This window comes from Suillus plorans (genome assembly GCF_016647745.1).
Source record: "Suillus plorans strain S12 chromosome Unknown HD556scaffold_19, whole genome shotgun sequence".
NCBI lineage: Eukaryota > Fungi > Basidiomycota > Agaricomycetes > Boletales > Suillaceae > Suillus > Suillus plorans.
In genome coordinates, this window is record NW_024537403.1 from 1 (window position 1) to 20,903 (window position 20,903).

The 20,903-nt window shown below is 45.6% G+C and overlaps 4 protein-coding genes across 4 annotated transcripts; 2 read left to right on the top strand and 2 right to left on the bottom strand.

The window, feature by feature from the left end:
- Nucleotides 1-1,299: 1,299 nt before the first annotated feature.
- HD556DRAFT_1360034 (uncharacterized protein) lies at nucleotides 1,300-2,889 on the bottom strand. The gene is made up of 7 exons (XM_041302599.1): nucleotides 2,434-2,889; nucleotides 2,340-2,401; nucleotides 2,276-2,319; nucleotides 2,227-2,249; nucleotides 2,001-2,171; nucleotides 1,829-1,931; nucleotides 1,300-1,680 (listed from the first exon to the last, which is right to left on the bottom strand). The coding sequence occupies exons 1-7, from the start codon at nucleotides 2,437-2,439 to the stop codon at nucleotides 1,412-1,414; spliced, it is 678 nt and encodes a 225-aa protein (XP_041161744.1). The 5' UTR covers nucleotides 2,440-2,889; the 3' UTR covers nucleotides 1,300-1,411.
- An 8,481-nt stretch (nucleotides 2,890-11,370) lies between these two features.
- On the top strand, nucleotides 11,371-13,209 carry HD556DRAFT_1441530 (P-loop containing nucleoside triphosphate hydrolase protein; the record flags this gene model as incomplete). The annotated part of the gene is made up of 5 exons (XM_041306317.1): nucleotides 11,371-11,418; nucleotides 11,484-12,000; nucleotides 12,049-12,116; nucleotides 12,177-12,678; nucleotides 12,740-13,209. 5 exons carry the CDS (start codon nucleotides 11,371-11,373, stop codon nucleotides 13,207-13,209), a joined length of 1,605 nt encoding a protein of 534 aa, XP_041161745.1.
- Nucleotides 13,210-13,526: 317 nt separating this feature from the next.
- HD556DRAFT_1431369 (uncharacterized protein) lies at nucleotides 13,527-17,105 on the bottom strand (the record flags this gene model as incomplete). The annotated part of the gene is made up of 8 exons (XM_041305004.1): nucleotides 13,527-13,889; nucleotides 13,943-14,042; nucleotides 14,097-14,418; nucleotides 14,453-14,741; nucleotides 14,799-14,993; nucleotides 15,126-15,536; nucleotides 16,410-16,577; nucleotides 17,082-17,105. 8 exons carry the CDS (start codon nucleotides 17,103-17,105, stop codon nucleotides 13,527-13,529), a joined length of 1,872 nt encoding a protein of 623 aa, XP_041161746.1.
- A 1,570-nt stretch (nucleotides 17,106-18,675) lies between these two features.
- HD556DRAFT_1441533 (uncharacterized protein) lies at nucleotides 18,676-20,406 on the top strand (the record flags this gene model as incomplete). The annotated part of the gene is made up of 13 exons (XM_041306318.1): nucleotides 18,676-18,748; nucleotides 18,811-18,843; nucleotides 18,894-18,913; nucleotides 18,963-18,977; nucleotides 19,031-19,069; nucleotides 19,125-19,153; nucleotides 19,212-19,225; nucleotides 19,276-19,307; nucleotides 19,455-19,554; nucleotides 19,613-19,747; nucleotides 19,804-20,035; nucleotides 20,093-20,150; nucleotides 20,206-20,406. The coding sequence occupies 13 exons, from the start codon at nucleotides 18,676-18,678 to the stop codon at nucleotides 20,404-20,406; spliced, it is 981 nt and encodes a 326-aa protein (XP_041161747.1).
- Nucleotides 20,407-20,903: the final 497 nt, after the last annotated feature.

Sequence of the window (20,903 nt, forward strand, 5' to 3'; positions counted from 1 at the left end):
GGAGCAAGATGGGGCATCAAAGCCAAGATGGCAGAGGTGAAGATGTACACTGACATGTTAGAGAAATTGAGGAAAGGCAAAGGAGTGTAGTCCCATTCAGTGTTCATTGTATACAAGATGTAAAATATTCTATGCATTCAAAAATCTTGCATCCGAGTCCCGGAAGCCCAGGTCCCGAGTCCGAATTTCGGAGTTCGGGGTTCGGCGACCCGGAGCTCGGCAACTGTGTTGGGTGTCAGGGTATGCGGAGCATTGGAGATAGCATGTGTCAGTATTTTGCGTTTCATGGTTCATGTTTGGCTGACACATGCGATCTCCAATGTCAGGATACCCTGACACCCAACACAGTTGCCGAGCTCCGTCACCGAACCCCGAACTCCGAAATTCAGGACTCGGACCTGGGTTTCGGGACTCGGGACTCGGAGCTCGTGACCTGGGACTCGACAGTGTTCTGAATACCGAGTCCCTGACGCCCGATTCCATAATCACGAAAGATGAACCATGAAACGCAGAATACTGACACATGCTATCTCCAATGCTCCGGATACCCTGACACCCAACACAGTTGCCGAGCTCCGGGTCACCGAACCCCGAACTCCGAAATTCGGGACTCGGGTTTCGGGACTCGGGACCCGGAGCTCGGCAACTGTGTTGGGTGTCAGGGTATCCGGAGCATTGGAGATAGCATGTGTCAGTATTCTGCGTTTCATGGTTCATCTTTCGTGATTATGGAATCGGGCGTCAGGGACTCGGTATTCAGAACACTGTCGAGTCCCAGGTCACGAGCTCCGAGTCCCGAGTCCCGAAACCCAGGTCCTGAGTCCTGAATTTCGGAGTCGGGGTTCGGACCCGGAGCTCGGCAACTGTGTTGGGTGTCAGGGTATCCGAACATTGGAGATCGCATGTGTCAGCCAAACATGAACCATGAAACGCAAAATACTGACACATGCTATCTCCAATGCTCCGCATACCCTGACACCCAACACAGTTGCCAGCTCCGGGTCGCCGAACCCCGAACTCCGAAATTCGGGACTCGGGACCTGGGCTTCCGGGACTCGGTATTCAGAACAGTGTCGAGTCCCGAGTTCACAATGTCGGGGTTCAGGGTTTTGTCAAATGTGTACGGCAATAACAAATGTTAATTTGAGCATATTGATACATCTTCCCCCAGTCTCAAATATCAAGTGCTGAGGTCCGGGTCTCGGGACTCAGTACCCTGGCACTCGGGACTCCCATATGTCAAGTCCCGAGTTCCAATTATCGAATACCGAGGCTCGCATCCAAATTATTCAGTCCCATATATCACTTCGCAAATGCTCAAAATTGAGTATTGAGGTCCAGATAACTATTGGTACATGGTATTCATTTGTTGGAATGTATATAGGTCACAATGCATGCTCTTTGTGATCTTTCACACACTGTATGGACCATCCACACTAGCCCATCCACATGATGGAACACCAGCGTAAATGTGAACAGAATCCCTCATATACCATGCCCAAGCAATCTGATCCCCTTCCACATCATAAACTCCATGTCTCACAATCCTTCCGGAAAACGCAATCATACAGCCGGAATTGTACTTGAACTCCAGCTGAAGGCTTGGCATTGTCATCCGAGCATTAGAATAGTTCCCCACGGTGGTGAGAATGTCGAAGCATTCAGCAATGGACAAATGGTCTCGATGATTGGGGTTTCCCGATTGGAAATGATGGAGAGGGTGTTAAACACCGATGCCCAGTACTGCAGGGCCTCTGGCATCTGTGGCAGATCCTTGCTTACTGCTATATGTCCGAGGTTTGACAAGGTTCGCAACCCTGCCCAGTACTGCTCAGGATGCATGACTCTGAGTGCCGCGACGCGATGGCTGCTGGCCTTGCAATGGCTTTGAGGATATTCTCGCAGGAAGGTCCCTTCAATGATGCAGATACCTCCGGATCGACACATTCTTTGGGATTGGTGAGTATGACTGCCGGAATCACCATCTCATCAGATCCTACCTCATGTCCCTGTTGAAACCATGCTGGAGATAAATTGATGCATCCGGGAGTTGCCCCAACATCTTCCGAGCCCCGGTTGAACCACTTTTGATTAGTTTGCCAATTGCCATCAGCCCTTACACTTTTTTCGAGGCTTGGAGCGAGCAAATCGGTGGCCTCCCTGATTTCCTTCTGTAGGTTCCATTTGATATTCAATATCCATTGAGTAACAATGTATATTACACACCTGGGTGGTGTCGGTCAGGGCGTCTGGGAGGTACCATTCATGATGGCACTGGATGCATCGAGAATTGTGGCAGGTTCGTCACCAACCTTTTGCCTTCATGGCCAGGAGGACACCTCTCAAGCAACCTAGCCTCTCTCTGTTCATTATGCCCGGTGTCCTTCGGGGAGATCAATTGCTATATCTTGCAATATCCATCTGCATCTGAACTGTCATGCAGGAATTTGAATGATAAAATGAATTTTCGAATCTGCAGGAAGACCCACTGGGATTTCTATATGCCTTTATGAGTACATCAACCAAGCGATCACACGTCATTACCAGATCAGTGTCTAGGTTGGGAGAAGGTATGACTGGGTCTCCTCCAGTCTTCTCTGCCTTGAATTTCTGTTCGGTATATTCCCCTGCTTCATAAGTGACAGTCAGGGCCCAAGTGTGCCAGATGTTTATGCTATCAGGAGTGGAAGGGGAAGAGATGTTCATGCTGGATGTTGATCTTGGGAAATCAGACGCTGAATGCTGGATGTCCAGACTTTGGTGTTAAAGGGGGTGGAGATAGTGAGGATCAGATAAGGGAGCCTGGATAATTTTGGCTGTCAAAGATGTATTATCCATTGCTCAATGAAATACTACCTGATTGGAAGTGTGCTGGATATCAGATATTCATTTGTTGACTCCCGGGTCCCGGAACTTGGAACTCGGTACGGTTGACTCAAATTTTGGTGGTCAGAACTTGGCTTCTCATAGGGCAACACAAGCCTCGCACCCGGGATTCCACATTCTGCAAGACAACCTACGTGCCATCAAAGGCCATGTCAAGAGAGCACCTGCTGCTCTCTTCAGAAACATCTCAACTTCGGTTGGCCATTTAACACGGAAAGTATTAACTAAATTATGTGTTGAGTCCCGGGTCCCAGAACTCGGAACTCGGAGAATTTCGGTGGTTGGAACTTGGCTTCTCGTAGGGCAACACAAGCCTTGCACCCCGTATTCCCCATTCTGCAAGACAACCTGTGCACCATCAAAGGCCATGTCAAGAGATCACCTGCTGCTCTGGGAACTCGGTAACTTTGATTTATTACCTCCTCTGATTTGGTTGATGTACAACTACCTCAGCTCCATCATGTCTACAATTATGATACACATGGGCCCACCCGTCTATATTTTATACCACCCTCGGCCCACCTGTCTAATGAAATATTGTATAAAACACTCTCGGCCCACCCATCTAATTAATATGCGTCTGGGCCCACCCGTCTAATTTAATATGTGTCTGGGCCCACCCGTGAATGTAATAACAAGTACCTACCCATCTATCTCATACACATCTACCTTAATACACCCATCTGCATAATATCCAACTACCTCGGCCCACCCGTCTACCTAATATTCATGTACATCGGCCCACTCATCTACTCTATATACTCCCTGCATGGGCCCACCCACCTCCATCAGGAATAATTTTCCTCCCGGCCCATCCGTCATAGTCGAGGATATTTTTATCATGGGCCCATGATCCACTGGCCCGTATCATACGGGATATTATGCACGTCCATTCCCTCGTATTATATGGAGATAGGTCACTGTAATATGTGGGCCCACCCGTCTAATATAATATATAATATAACAACCTCAGCCCACCCATCTAATACAATATATCTGGGCCCGCCCGTGTATGTGATAACAAGTACCCTCAGCATACCCGTCTATCTGATACCCACCTACCTTGGTACACCCATCTACATATATCCAACTACCTTGGCCCATCCATCTATAGAATATCCATGTCCATCGGCCCACTCATCTACTCTACATATTCCCCACATGGGCCCACCCGCCTCCATCAGAAATAATATTCCTCCTGGCCCATCCATCATAGTCGATGATATTTCTAACATTGGCCCATGGTCCATTGGCCTGTTGTAGCACTCGAGCTTGCGCTATGCTTGTATTCAGTTATTTCATGATTCACATCACACAATAATCGCTTCCCGTTCAATCCGACACTTTGACATTTCGGACCCAACATTTTGACTAGCAGACCCGATGTTTCAGCCACATCAGACCCAACATTTTCCCGTGCACTTGTCCTATCCGTGTCTCATCCTGTCTTGCTAGCCCCACTAGGTGCATAGTTCATTATTTTGCACATTACTCATGTTGCAGCAAGTGCTATTACATGTGTTCCCATAGTCCGCAGCGCCTCGTGTTTGTTTACATGTACATCAGACCTGAAATATTCCGCAGCTACTTTCGCCTACAGGTTCCGCATTTCTACATACTTATATATATATTGGACTGACCTCAAGCCTTATTCATCATCCAAGTAGTAGGGAGCTGTTTCCTGACGCTTTGTGGCCAAACCCAATATTCCGTAGTTCTTAGTTGACATTGCAAATATTACTGCTCTTTCTATCTGAAATACCTGTCATTATCAATATATTCCGCATACCGCTCACTTTCCCAACATTCACTACCACTATTCTCCATAGTCCACTGAACCCGCACCCGAAACCCGCTAGTCCGCTAACCTGAAAACATCGGACCCGACACTTTGGCATCGGACTTGTGATTATACCTTCGGACTTTGTTTCCCACACTCGGACTTTTGATCGCTTATCATTTCACTACCTTCAGACTAATATCAGATAGTAGCTAACCCCTCGGGTCGAACGCACTTGTCTAGCAAGTACAGCAGATTGAGCCCCTTCAGTGACAAATTCCGTATTATACGGGCCACCCGACCTACATAATATCCCATATGAGACGGGCCAGCGGATTATGGGCCCATGTTGTGTATATTCTCGATGATGATGGATGGGCCAGGACACATAGTATTTCCGATGGAGACGGGTGGGCCCATGTATGCCAATGATATATATATCCTTGATGTTGACGGATGGGCCAGGGGAATATGATCATTCATGGAGATGGGTGGGCCCATCAGGGTAATATGTAGAGTAGGATATTATAGACAGCTGGGCTGAAGAGAGATGTAAGGCAAATATTGTTATATAGACGGGCGGGCCGACAGGGGTGTATTACATATATGGGTGGGCCGAGGTAGGGGAATATTACATAGATGGGTGGGCTGACGCGGGGTGTATTACATATACAGGTGGGCCGACATAAAAAGTATTACATATATGGGTGGGCCGACGAAAGGGATATCAAATAGACGGGTGGGCCGAGGGTGTGATAAAATATTTATTACATAGACAGGTGGGCCAAGATGGGGTATAATTATATAGACGGGTGGGCCAACATAGGATGTATTACATAGACGGGTGGGCCGACGTGGGGGATAATACATAGATGGGTGGGCTGATGTGGGGGAATTGTACATAGATGGGTACATATATGGGTGAGCCTAGATACGTATAAATGTCAAATTTTCAGTGCAAAACTCCAAACCGAGATTTACCAACCCCCGAACCCCGAAATTGTGGACTGCCGGGTGTTGGGTTTCGGGGTTCGGGGGTCCCGGAACTCGGAACTCGGTATGTGAGACAACAAAAATATATTTCAAACACGGGTAAGTCAATGTGTTTGTCAATCAACTCGATTGTAAATTATATTTTATTAATTTCCCAAGTTCCGAGTTCCGAGCTCTGGGACCCCCGAACCCCGAAACCCGACAGTCCACAATTTCGGGGTTCAGGAGTTGGTAAAATGTGTATGGATAGATGAAAGGTTGATTTAAACATTTTTGAAAGATGTCCCATATGAAATGTTAAGTCCCGAGTTTTGAACTCCGGGTTTCAGGACTTCGGGCTTCGGGACTCGGCCTTCCAGAAACCCGGAAATTGAAACTTGGGACTTGACATTTCATATGGGACATCTTTCAAAAATATTTAAATTAACCTTTCATCTATCCATACACATTTTACCAACTCCCGAACCCCGAAATTGTGGACTGCCGGGTGTCGGGTTTCGGGGTTCGGGGGTCCCGGAGCTCGGAACTCGGAACTTGGGAAATTTGGGGAGATCAATAAAATATAATTTACAATCAAGTTGATTGACAAACACATTGACTTACCTGTGTTTGAAATATATTTTTGTTGTCTCACATACCGAGTTCCGAGTTCCGGGACCCCCGAACCCCGAAACCCGAGACCCGGCAGTCCACAATTTCGGGGTTCGGGAGTTGGTAAAATGTTTATGATACACGAAAGATTGATTCAAACATGTTTGAAAATGTCTTTCATCTCAAAAATCGAGTCCCGAGTTCTGGGTTAGTGCTGAAGCTTGAAACTTGAAATCAAGTGGAAAATGAAATCTTGCAACAATGTACACATGAAGATGTTTCATTTCCTTTGACAATTCACCGAGTGTCTTGTACTAACCTGACAACACAGTCTGGGCTTCAGGCTTCAGGGCTCGGTACACGACACTCGGGGAATTGTGAAATTTCTATTTTCTTGGACATTTCACTGAGTTCCGAGTTCCGGGCGCCGAATTCCGAGTTCCGAGCGCCGAGCTCCGAGTGCCGAGTGCTGAAGCTCAAAACTTGAAATCAGTGGAAAACGAAATCTTGCAACAATGTACACATGAAAATGTTTTATTTCCTTTGACAATTCACTGAGTGTCTTGTACTAACTCAGGGAATTGTGAAATTTCTATTTCCTTAGACATTTCACTGAGTTCTGAGTTCCGAGTGCCGAGTTCCGAGTTCCGAGTGCCGGATGCTGAGTGCTGAAGCTTGGAACTTGAAATCAGTGGAAAACAAAATATTGCGACAATGTACACATGAAAATGTTTTCATTTCCTTTGACAATTCACCGAGTGTCTTGTACTAACCTGACAACACAGTCCGGGCTTCAGGCTTTGGGTTTCGGGGCTCGGTACATGACACTCGGGGAATTGTTTATGGAAATGAAACATGTTCATGTGTACATTGTTGCGAGATTCATTTTCCACCGATTTCAAGTTTCAAGCTTCGGCACTCAGCCACTGGTCGGTAGTCAATATAGGCAAATGGTAATGAAAAATGAAAGTTGTTATTACGCTTAACTTCCTTACCGAAGGTTGTAGTCCGAGTCTAGGGGAGTGTATTGGTAGTCTTTTCTTGTCCATCAGTTATCATATAAGCTAAAGAAATCTGAAACATCGGCAATAATGAAAAATGAAAGTTATTATTATGTTTAAGTTCCTGAACAAAAATTGTAGTCCAAGCCAAGGTGAGTGTATTGGTAGTTTTTTCTTGTCAATTGGTTATCTCGTTACTCGGTACTCGGTACAAGGAATCGGTATTTGGTTCTGATACTCAATACCCGAGAATCAGTAGTCAGGTACTCGGTACTCAGTTCTGATACTTGGTACCCGAGAATCAGTAGTCAGGTACTCAGTACTTGGTTCTAATTCTCGGTACCTGTGAATCAATAGTTGGGTACTCCAGCCAATAGTCCCGAGTCCCAAGTACTGATACTTGGTATTCAGTAGTCAGGTTTGGAACTTGGGTCTTGGTTGGTTATCATTTGACTGAGATATTGGTAGGCAATATTGGCACTCGGAGCTCGAATACTGACTATCAACTATCAAGTGTCAGGACTTGGTAATCGGTAGTTGAGACTTGGTGCTTAAATGGATATTGCATATATACATAAAATACAAAATATGTTCTATGTGTTCATTTCTAGGTGAATAGACTTTGAAATTATATCTCAATCATCTATTCAACAATAGAAACAATGTATCAGGAGCTCAGGACCATAGGGTAATCCTTTATTGTATAGTGTACCTCCCCTCTTCTGGTGGTTCACCTGCTGGGGTTTTTTTCCCTGTAGGACTGGACCTCAAGGACTGTAGGGAGTCTATTCCTGAGCATATTCGGAGTAGATATATCATATAACCAGCCCAGGACACACAGGATCCTTTTCCAGGAACAGAGCATAGACAATTGCACTTGTGACATTTTTCACGATTTTCAGTATCTTGCCCTTGCATCCATGATCCAACCTTTTAATATATAATGAGCATAGCTTATATTCTTGCTTCTTATGACCAAGATCAGCTCACAATAGGCTGGAGTTGTGAGCTAGTGTGTATACTTGCCATTTCGCCTGATAAGGGGCCCATGCCTTCAAAACATTGGATCTTCATAATCAGAAACCTGGGGTACATTTCAAATATCTTAAGTATCATAGACATAAATTTACAGACAAATCAACCAAGAATTGAGTACTGAGGAAGTGAAATGGGTAAGAAATTGAGTGTGGGAAACTTCAAAGACCCAAAGCATCGAAAATGGTTAGTTGAGCAGTGGTAGGACTTTAATGCTGGGTCAACTCATATTTTCACTATATCCCTTCTACCCACCCCCTACCCTCAGGGCAGTAGGCAGTATGGGTTCCTTGGGTAGTTTACGATCTATCCTACATATTTGTAATGATATTTTCAGCCTGAATCATATATAAATGTGACTTTGTATAAAAGATGTCTATTGTCACTCTCCACACATATGTCATTTTGCCTATCATTACATCAATCCTTCATGAATCTTTCTAAGCTTTTAAGCTATTATAATGGATGTATATGGGTGTTATTCCAGGTCTCTGATCACATCACAGGCTTGTTATGTTGGATATCTCGACATAATGTGCAAGTCTCGCTATTAATATTCATTCTTTTATCTTTAGACTCACTTACTGCACACATGTATTTCATTTGTCATTATTGATGTTTCGGATTTCTTTAGCTTATATCTCGGTCACCTGGTAACCAATGGACAAGAAAAGACTACAAATAAACTCACCTAGACTCGGACTACAACCTTCATTAAGCTGACTACTGATTCCTGGGTACCGAGTATCAAAACCAAATACTGAGTACCAATTACCATGTACCGAGTACTGCATAATGAGTAACAAGATAACCAATTGACAAGAAAAGACTATCACTACACTCACCTGGACTTGGACTACAACCTTCGGTAAGGAAGTTAAGCATAATAACAACTTTCATTTTTTCATTATTGCTGATGTTTTGCCGAATGACAAGGAAAGACTACCAAGACACTCACCTTGACGTGGACTACAACTGTCATTTTTCATTATCATTTGCCTATATTGACTACCGAGTATCGAGTACCGACCACTGACCACCGATCATCGAGTACCGAGTACCGAGTGCTGACAAATACAATTCCCAAGTTATTTGAACCCTACACCAATGGATAATACATACAAATACAATTCGTGTCCATTTGAAGTACCGGGTTTCAGGTTTCGGCACTCAAAACTCGGTGATTTGTGCAATGAGTGAAAAATGGACATGTTGTGTACATATTTTCGGGTCTCGGGCTTCGGGATTCGGCCCTCGGCACTTGGACCTCAATGATCTGTGTAATATAAATGAAAAATCAACATGTTGCATGCCGGGTTTCAAGTTTCAGGTTTTGGCACTCAAAACTCAGTGATTTGTGCAACAAGTGAAAAATGGACATGTTGCATACATATTTTCGGGGTTCGGGGTTCGGGTCTCGGCCCTCGGCACTCGGAACTCGATGATTTGTGTGATATAAATGAAAAATCAACATGTTGCACACTGGGTTTCAAGTTTCATGCTTTGGCACTCGAAACTCGGTGATTTGTGCAGTGAGTGAAAAATGGACATGTTGTGTACATATTTTCGGGTCTCGGGCTTCGGGTTTCGGCACTCGGAACTCGGAACTCGATGATCTGTGTAATGTAAATGAACAATGAACATATTGCACACCCGGTTTTGAGTTTCGGGTTTCGGCACTTGAAACTCAGTGATTTGTGCAACAAGTGAAAAATGGAAATGTTGCATACATATTTTCGGGTCTCGGGCTTCGGGTTTCGGCACTTGGCACTTGGCACTTGGTTATTTGTGTGATATAAATGAAAAATCAACATGTTGCACACTGGGTTTCAAGTTTCATGCTTTGGCACTTGAAACTCGGTGATTTGTGCAGTGAGTGAAAAATGGACATGTTGCGCACATATTTTCGGGGTCCAGGGTTCGGATTTCGGCCCTCGGAACTCGGAACTCAATGACTTGTGTAATATAATTGAACAATGGACATGATGCACACTGGGTTTCGGGTTTCGGCACTCGAAACTCGGTGAGATGTGCAATGAGTAAGAAATGGACATGTTCCATACATATTTTCGGGTTTCGGCACTCAACACTCAGAACTCGATGATCTGTGTAATGTAAATGAACAATCGACATGTTGCACACCGGGTTTCGAGTTTTGGGTTTCGGCACTCGAAACTCGGTGATTTGTGCAGTGAGTGAAAAATGGACATGTTGAACAATGGGTTTCAGGGTCTCGGGTTTGAAAAATAGCATAATAACAACTTTCATGTTTTCATTATCATTTGCCTATATTGACTACCGAGTCCGATAAGGGACCCCTTGGATGATCCATTGCTCAATGAAATACTACCTGATTGGAAGTGTGCTGGTTATCAGATATTCATTTGTCGACTCCCGGGTCCTGGAACTCAGAAGTCGGTACAGTTGACCCAAATTTGGGTGGTCGGAACTTGGTGTCTCATAGGGCAACACAAGCTTTGCACCCCGGATTCCAAATTCTGCAAGACAACCTGTCCACCATCAAAGGCCATGTCAGGAGATCACCTGCTGCTCCGGGAACTCGGTAACTTTGATTTATTACCTCCTCTGATTTGGTTGATGTACAACTACCTCAGCTCCATCATGTCTACAATTATGATACACATGGGCCCACCCATCTATATTTTATACCACCCTCGGCCCACCCATCTAATACAACATCCCGTACAACACCCTCGGCCCACCCGTCTAATTAATATGCGTCTGGGCCTACCCGTCTAATACAATATTTTATAATACCCTCGGCCCACCCGTCTAATTTAATATGTGTCTGGGCCCACCCATGAATATGATAACAAGTACCTACCCATCTATCTCATACACATCTACCTTAATACACCCATCTGCATAATATCCAACTACCTCGGCCCACCCGTCTACCTAATATTCATATACATCAGCCCACTCATCTACTCTATATATTCCCTGCATGGGCCCACCCGCCTCCATCGGGAATAATTTCCCTCCCGGCCCATCCGTCATAGTCGAGGATATTTTTATCATGGGCCCATGGTCCGCTGGCCCATATCATACGGGATATTATGCATGTCCGTTCCCTCGTATTATACGGAGATAGGTCACTGTAATATGTGTGTGAGAATCTAACAGTTATGCTATGGGAGGACGACTTACTATCATAATGTGGTCTTTTCACACAGGACATCGAAGATATGAAGTATAGGGCCGTCATCGTTAGTCCAGAGCAGCTTATGAAACCTGGAGGGGAATTTGAGAAACTGCTGTGCAAACCGCTTTTTGCGCAGCAGATTATTGGTGTGGTATTTGATGAAGCACATTGTATCACAACCTGGGGTGAATTCCATCCTGAATACAAGGAATTAGAACATCTCCGTTATATCCTGCCTTGCTACATCCCTTTCATGCTTGCATCCGCAACGCTCACAGTGGACAATCTCGTACACGTGAAGCGGCTACTCCACATATGCTCAAACAAACTCCTCACGATTCAAACTTCTGTCGATCGTGCAAATATCAAACTCTGCGTCCATAAAATCATGTACTCACTTTCATCATATCAAGACCTCTCGTTTTTAATACCTGACAGCTGGAAGGACAGTGACCCAGCACCTCCAAAGTTTCTCATCTTCTTTGACGACATGCAAGACTCTATAGCGGCGGCAAAAACAATACAGAAACGACTCCCATCAGCACTGCGTCACAGGATAAAGTGGTTTAACTCTGACATGACAACATGATTCAAAGAAGATGAGGTGGACCGCTTGATATCTGGAGAGACTTGGGGGCTTTGCACCACAGAATCGTTCGGAATGGTAAGGGTATCGATATGCATCTAGTAGTACAATATCATAGCTAATCATCGTCACATTTAGGGAATGGACGTACCAGATATATTACTTGTCATCCAGTGGAAAGCGACATGCAAGTTGGCCACTCTTTGGCAACGATGGGGACGTGCTGTCAGGGATCGCAGACTCCAAGGCACAGCAATATTATTTGCTGAAAGAGAGTATTTCGACGACGTGCGTGAAGAAAAGCACTGGCGGCAAGAGACAAAAAAACACAAAGCAGGCGAGAACAGAGAATGTACGGCTACAAGACAGCGTACCCAGCTACATCCTGTAAACAGGCAGGATGATGTACATGAGTGGGAAAATGATATTCCTGGGGATGATAGTGACGGTGACAAAGCGGAGGTAGGTGATCAAGAGCTAAGAGGGCAGTTGCAGTCAAAGTTGGAGGGAAAGCCAGGTGGTTCATGGAAGAAGAGGGAATTAGATCCTGTGATGGACTGCTTGATTAATGCTCACCTGCAAGGTACAATTCATTGTCGACGCAAGGTCCTCCATGTTCACTTCAATGACTCATTGGCTGGTAATATATTTTCCAATTGCGGTTGCTTCTATTGACTCGTTGTAATATTATTATGACACAGATCCAGACCATGTTACATGTGACCCATCAAATTCCGACGGCTGCACCCATTGCGCACCACTCACATCAAGTGTCTGTTGCGACATCCATAATCCCGACTCTCTCTCACATAACAATATATCTTTACCTTCCAAAATCGCCCACCGTTCACGCACTGTCAAGTACGAGATGGGGCCACAGGAATTTGAGCTCCATGATGCTCTGGAAGAATGGCGAGAATTAATAACTAGGAGAGTATACGGTGATTCGGCGCTCAACGACTATGGTCCTGGTGTGACAATGCCAGACTCGGTATTGGACCGTATTGTCGACTGTGCTCACCACCATAAATTTTCTACTACCGATGACCTACGTAAGGAAACAAAGTGGTCTGCAGCGGACCGCTTTGGTAGTGATGTCATAGCTATCGTTCAGCGCATCATACCAGTTCCCGTGCTCATACCTGTTTTCACTACTGCCACGCGTCCATGACAAAATCTCCCATCTACTTCTCAATCCAATCAACCGGTCGTCGCTCGAAAACAACCCAGATGTAGTGCGTGTGGCATAGAGGGACATACCAGTAAGTTGTCTTCACATGCTGGCAGCAGTGGCTCACATCAATCACGACAGAGCGCAGCTGTATTTGTTTAATAAACCCGTCTCGTATTGTGTCAAGCTCGCAAACCACCGACAATAAGGAAAATGTATGTCGAATTGGCTGTGCTGGATGTTTGTGCTCATACATGATAACAGATACCTCAAGCAACTTCCAACGCATCCTCGTCTAACCCAACCCCAAGTCTTTATCACAATCCCAGCTCTACTGCTACGTCCTCTAATGTCGGATGCTCCTCTAATGTTCCCCCCTCTTCTATTCCAGCATCCAAACATTGTTTATCTATTAATTCGAGACCTTTACTGTAGAGATCGGGAATAGAGTGTTTGCTTTTTCGTCCGAGCACCAGTTCATGCGGGGAGTGCTGTGCTATGTACCTACAGAGCTCGTTGAACGTCCGCGTCATGTCAACGATAGTGTGTCGAGTTGTGAGGTGTAAATGCAAGAAATTTTCTTCGAAAACCCGTTGTAAGTTACGATAAACCTGTACAAGGGGGGATTCCAAGATTATACGGTCTATGGTGCGATTAGGGCCCTTGCCGCCGTGAATAACCTAGACGTGATTAGCCAATGTATTCCAGTGGTATACTAGTAGAAATAAGTCACCTTTGTATACAAGTTATTTGATTCCATGCACCAGTCAATGGCTCGGAAGCTGCCTGCCTTTCCCGATGGGTTCACAAGAATATGATATCGAACGGCTCTCCTAAGCCATAATTTGAATCAGCTCGTGTTTTGACCAAAAAAGATACAACCTCACTGCAAGCCATCTGGGTATACAAAGTGAACATTGGATAGAAAATCTGACATGTGCGTCACATATTTATGCTTCCCGGTTGCCTTAAATATCAGGATCCACGCAACAATGCACGTTTCCACTCGCCCGATATCCCCAATATTCATAGCGTATGAAAGTTCCTTGTATAGTAGCATGTATTTGTTGAGGAGCAGCGCGTTTTCATATTCTCCATCACGCTGAGTGACATCTTTTGATCTCATCCGCTGAAGTCTGTGATCAGCAACATACTCCTTTGCAATTACATCTGCCATCGCAAGTATATCATCAAATAGCGGCTCTGACGCTGCAAAGGAATCCAAGTCCACATGTGAGGAAACACATTTTTTTTACCTCAACTCTCCAACAATCAAGGCGCCGGCAGATACCAGAATAGGTGATGAGCTGGTGCATTCTACGAAACCCAGGCTTCGAGCCATATATACCTGTTTCTTTAGGTCGAAGAATCCCAACATCCCGCATCAAAGCGTTCTCATCTAGTCGCGCCAAGAAATGCTGCAAGAAGGTGCGCCAGATGGCATCTGCGCTCGCCATCTTCAAATGAAATAAACCTGGAATAAAGATGATGTGCTGGAGGCGATTCCAAGGTGTGTTTTCAATTGCGCGTCGCTGGAGTGCTGCTTGGAGTCATTTGCCTGTGCCAAGGTCGCCGTGGAATAGTGTGACGTCCTCTGATACATCTAGTCCTTGCAGGGGGTCACATTCTGCCGGATCTTCAATATCTCCCTGCTTCAATAACTCAAGTACTGAGTTGATGTTCCCAGCTACCGTTGAATTACTGATATCCATCGCTCGTGAGGCTAGAATCTTTGTTTTGGCCACAGGGATCATTTCTACTGACTCCAGATGTCCCAGGCGGTCCTTGAATTGATGGAAGTATGTAGGCCCGTACTCAATTAAGTCAGAAAGGATCTTCCAGGAGTTGAAGTGGTCTGGATGTATGGTAAGCAGATCCTTCCATCCTTTCTTGGTTGCCGTGTCCGTTGAATCCACTTGCGGGTTGAGTAGCGATCTTTCCCACAAGGCTTTCGAGCAATGCAAGTTGTCGAGAGTAGTACCATGCTGTAGCGGAAAAAGGAGGCCAGCGGTAAGATGTTTGAGCGTATCTTCTGACTTGTCAACTGTATGAACAGTTGATTTAAGGTCCACATCAAAATTATCATATGCATAGGATGCGAGAAGGGTCCGCCCCAGAGCAGAAATGCCATGGTGAGCCTCCTTTGACAACGATGTGATGGCTGTATTGATCGAATCAATGGAGACACAGATTCCCATCCGTGATAGTGTCTCTATGACCTTTTGAGGTGCGTGTGTGGACTGCAGAAAGATACCAAAGATGCTTTGAAACGTGTTTGATTTTTGGTTTGCAGTTTGCATGATTATGCTGAAAATAACGACCTTTTTCTAGTAGAGGAGTAAGTCCCCCATTTTCATGCACATTTAATGTCACTCACGTTTATTATGATGCGCCATTATCTTTTCCTGTCTCGCTGATGCATCGGCCGAAACTCCCATTGACTGTTACAATAACATGTAACCGAGAACCCCTCCTACGGAGGTCATCATGACCTTAGCCCCTATCCCACCATATGCACCGTCTTGGAAAACTTACCGACTCAACGGAGACTCGTAGAGACGCCTAGAACGGCCTGGATGCCGTTAGATGACCTAGACCAGCCTAGGCTACATCTGATCGGACCTAGATGGTCCTCGACCCGGATCATGAGGAAGCTCTGCCTCATGGTCAGAAGAGAAGCCGCATGCCTCAGCATGCGCAGTTAAACTCAAAGGCATGCTACGCCTTGAGGACAGATAAGAGAGGCATGGTAAGCCTCATGTATAGATAATCGACCGCATGGCATCAGATAAGATGCCCTTGTATAGACACACTTACATCTACCTACCGAACGTAGTATTGGTCTGTGCACACGGACGACAGTATATAGAGCAGACAGAATCATGTATATTCCCTACTTGATTCTACTAGGTTTTATCCAGAACTTCCTCTGAAAGACAGTCCCAGTCCTTCAGTCTAAGCCGCACCTTAAGGAAAGCCGACGCTACCTTAAGTGGAACCCCCGAACCTCTCATTCGAGAGAAGATCCCCGTCTCTCCAATAGCGAGCCCGCTATCAGATTAGGCAATCCGCCTAGGGAGAGCTCGAACTATCCTAGTCCGTAACATTGACCCATCCAATTCTCTGTCACCAAACGCTTCCCAATAGACATCGTCTTCATCACTATCTTCCGGACCTTCGGTGCTTACTGCTATGCCAACAGACTTCTTTCCCGCGAATAGCAGCTTATCTAACAGACCCCACAGTTTTGGTGCGAGCCGCTGCATGCCTCTCCCAAGCAGATCCATATTAAATTCCTCTAGTTGTTCTACAGAGGTGTGTGACACAGCAAAATGAGAGCTGTGTTTCTTTGCTGACAGATCAACAATCTCCCGCATACATACATCACTCATGATGCCGCTTGCCCACTCCTGTGTCATTTGTGAGTTCCTCACAAGAAGCTCCGTGATGCGATGACCATTGGTCAGAAGATTGACCACTATTTCGTTGTTTGAATAAATATTATTGGACAGTATTTCGTTCAGGAATTGCGAGAGTGAGATGCCGATGATATTGAACGCTTCTGTGATTAGTGATGTGCGGGCCCGGCTTGGCCTGAAAGCCCCGGCTTAGGCCCAGCTTTGGGGGGCTTGGGCTTTGCAAAAGCTCAGGCCAAGCTGTGAGCCCAAGCCAGGCCAAAGCCGCGGCTCGGCTTGGGCTCAACAATGGCTTTCAAGAACAAAATGATCTAAAATTCAATCTAAGCATATTTGTAACGGTGAGCAATCAACGACACGCACATACCAATGTAAATTGGTACTCCGAGTCGCGCGTGAATTCACCCAGGTAACCAGGTTGAGAAGCTCCACCACGCCATTCCCAACACCACGAACACCATGCGCAAACGCCCAGCGCATGTCAGCAACTGCTGATATGGCTCAAATGAGTGCGGACGACAGACGTGAGTAGGAGGAGGGAAGAGGATGAGGAGATGATGTCAGGGTCACGAGTGCTGAGGTAGACCCAAAGCAGGAGTATGTTGTAATAGTAGAGGTACCAATCAAAGTATAGGTGATCGAAGAGAACGCATCCCCACTGTGTGTAATTGGCGATGTCGTGCTTATGACATTTTTTGCAACTCCAGCGAAGCTTAGAATCACACAATAAGGTCAACACATTCGGTCATAGCTCTAACGACTTACGGTGAGTGAAGAGTAGTGTTCACAGGACTTCCACACGGAGATTGTGGGATATGGGAAGATTGTGCACCTGGCACTGTTGTTGGAGAGCCTCCGGGGAACGTGGTTGGTAATGTGGGAGTTGGTGAATCAGAGGAACTAGTCTGCGAGGATTGTGGAGTAACGTTTTGGGGATTGTCTGAAGTTGACTGTTGGCTGGATGTCTGTTGCCCTGGAGTGGAAAGATTCATGACCGACGTTGTAGATGGAGAAGAGGTTCTCGTGGTCAATGTTTCCGGTATGGATGGTAGAGAAGTTGGTATAGATGAAAGTAGCGAAGTGAGTATGGAGTAGGAGGTGGTATCGAATGGAGGGATGTACATGGTTGGTGGATTAGCTGGACTGACCCTGTTTTCATAGTTACATGGTCGCAAATATCGAGGCCGATAAGGGACAAAAAGCCGCGGCCTGAGCCGCCGGCTCAGGCTTTTCAACACCTCAAGCCGGGCCCTGGGCTGTGGTCAGGCCCTGACTTGGGCCCGGCTTGGCTCGGCCTAATCAGGCTCGGCTTTGGCCGGCCCATGGCCTGAAGCTGGGCCGTGCACATCACTATCTGTGATTGCATCTATCTGATCTCCGAGGCGCATCTCCGAGGCAGATGGAAATAATAACTATATATATTTTAATTAACGTACATATACCTACTCGATTTTCAGTTTTTTTCAATTGCCGCAGGTCTTTGCCGCTGTGGCTGAGACTGTTTACAAATGTTTTCTTCCAGCCGCTGCTGGAGAGGTTGAGGAATAAGGTTGGGCTGGGTTTAAATTTTCACGCTGATGTAATATAACATAGATGTAATAGCACTCCGTCCTCTAACCTCTCCGGCTGCGGATGGGTAGGAGCCTGATAGTAGCCCTGGTTCATGCGAAATACAAAGAGCGTTCCAATCCACATTTCCACTCAGGCTACCCTACGAAAGCGTGACTCAACAGAAGGGCATCAACTGCATGATAATTAAGTGTGGCATGTTTCGGCGAGTGATTCCATCAACTTCTTCAAATCTCTAGATTTCTGATGGTGTGTCAATAGAACATCATCGCCTTCAGCCATTTTGCATCTGAGCCATCATTTTCTCATCTTCTATCTCTTCCAAGAATATCTACTTCGACCAATCAAAGCAGGAACGTTCATCATCTCCCGATCTCAAAATTTCGCTGATCTACGTACCGGATGGTGGTATAACTAGTACGAATGCCATCGTCTTACGTCCACCAAGTTCGCCTCTCACCCACACCCATTCTCTACCAATATGACCGTAGTCTCAGATGATCCCACTTGGTGGCCGGCCATCAATGCATATAGTTTGTGCAGCTATCTTATAGGTTCGTGGAGGGCAGTCAGATGTTGAAGCTAACTCAATCTAACCTTGACTGTGGTTTCGCAGTCGCCGCCTTTGTTGCAGTCATGTATGATTGGTGTGAGCATGATAACATTAAAAGACTGCTGACGTCTTACCATTATTTTCAGCACTCACATTTGGACAAGAGGTACGATGGTATGACCGGATCAGCCATCTCGCTGAGAATGGCTTTATAGGTGGAACTGATCTGGGTGAGTAGAGTTCGGTATCAGAGGAACACGCATGAAAATACAAATGATTCCAGGGACAACGCTGGTCCGTAATGACAGCTATGTATCTCGGTGTATGTAGCTTGTTTGTCGTGGTTGCCATGTTGTGCTGACTTGAAAGTATCCTAGGCGCGCTACCTTGGAATCTTATTTTCTGTGTACGTTCAGAAGGCTACACAATTACTGTTGCGCTAATCGTCTATCTTTCATAATCAGGCTGAACATGCTGAGTATGTCTCCTTAGTACATTTCTGTGCTTCTTCTGACCAATGACATATAGTCGGTGTTCCGACCGTCTCATTGACAGATACGGTGAGTCTTTTGCACAGATGCTTGCTATTCCCCTCCAATTAACCGTGATGCCCTATAGCAGTGGGTGTGGTTCTTTGCTAATTTCTTGGTCTAATAATGACTGTCACGCTATACTGCAACAGATGTGAGTCTGACATCTGTTTGGAGTGTGTGCTACCCGAAGCTGGTTGCTGGATGGATTTGTCAGGCTGGATTATCTACGTCGTATGGGATTGGACAGGTTTTGTGATAGTTGCGATGCTGTGGGGTGAGCTTTGCACTTGCGATACCTCAGTGATATTGATCTGACTGAAACATGCTACAAGTCATCATCATTACTCGGTTGTATGCCATGTATCAAGGATCCAGAAAGATCCTGATATTTCTCATTGTCACATTCCTGGCTATCAATATTTTCAACGGAGTGGTCACCATAATGTCAACGATGCATGCTTCAGAGGGTACGCTCAATTGTGGATGAACACAAACGTGCATGAGGCTCATCGATGAATGCCAGAGGAACTCATTCTCTCTGGCACTTATCAGTGCCAGATTAACTATGCAGAACGCATAATAGCTCTACTTTCCATCACTTGGATACTCGGAACTGTGTGGGAGGTCCTCGCACTGTGTCTTGCAGTTTGGATTGCGGTAAAACACTTCAGTGAACTGCGACAACATTCGGCAGGAGGGATTATCCAGGACTGTTTCACGGTGTTGATAAAAACTCACGTAGTTTACTTTGCGAGGTAAGCTCATATTGTGATTATTGTTCTTTTTTCCACTGACGGGGTCGGATGTGGTAGCTTTGTTACTGTTTCTTGCTTCCATCTCGCGGTTGATTTCTATCCAACAGTCTTCGCGGTATGTCAATCTTTCACTTACCTATGCACACTACCACAATTTATCGTTTCTATAGGGCGATTCCCTGGATGTTCAGATTATTTCTGGGTCTATGCAGATTGTCGCAGTCGTGCAGATGTTTGTGCTGGGACCGCGCCTGATCCTTGGCGTTCGAGAATACCACGCTAAGCTTGTGACCGATTCTGATGTAGCAACTGGTATGGCCTCAATCGCTTTCCAGCAGCGTGTGCATATATCGACCGGCGGTGGTGTGTGATACTCGGTGGAGTTAACGGTTGTCTGGTACCCTCCAAAGAGCAGGGAAATTTACTTTTATTTAATCTCACTTTCTTGAAGTATTGATTGACGTCATTTGGTGTCCCGAAGTAGATTTCAAGGAGACATACAAAGTTTTCGTCGTATTATTTAGTCAAGTGATTTGCTATATGTGCTGGTAATGTTTAAATCAATGAATATCTCTATTGGCACTAGCTGCCCACGCACACTTGCACCAACCACTGGTCCTTCTTTTCTGTGTGATGACAATCGTTCATACGATTGCTTAGGCAGCGCGCGAGAGGAAAGGCACAGTGCACCGCTTCAGTTCTTCAGCAATTCATACTCGATTCATCTTCTTGCCTCATTTAATGTCCTATGGATTGCTACCTTATTTTCTCAGCTGACTCACGCCCGGGCCAACTGGCCTACAGATGATGATCCATTCAAGGTGATCACAAGCACGTTCATGCATGCGTAGCTTAATGATGCGAGGCA

Excerpts from the sequence above, each read along its gene's own strand:
- HD556DRAFT_1360034 (XM_041302599.1), bottom strand. Across the intron at positions 2,250-2,275 it reads CACAATTCTCGATGCATCCA|ACGCCCTGACCGACACCACC; the intron begins GTGCCATCATGA and ends GGTACCTCCCAG. Across the intron at positions 2,172-2,226 it reads CCCTGACCGACACCACCCAG|AAGGAAATCAGGGAGGCCAC; the intron begins GTGTGTAATATA and ends TGGAACCTACAG.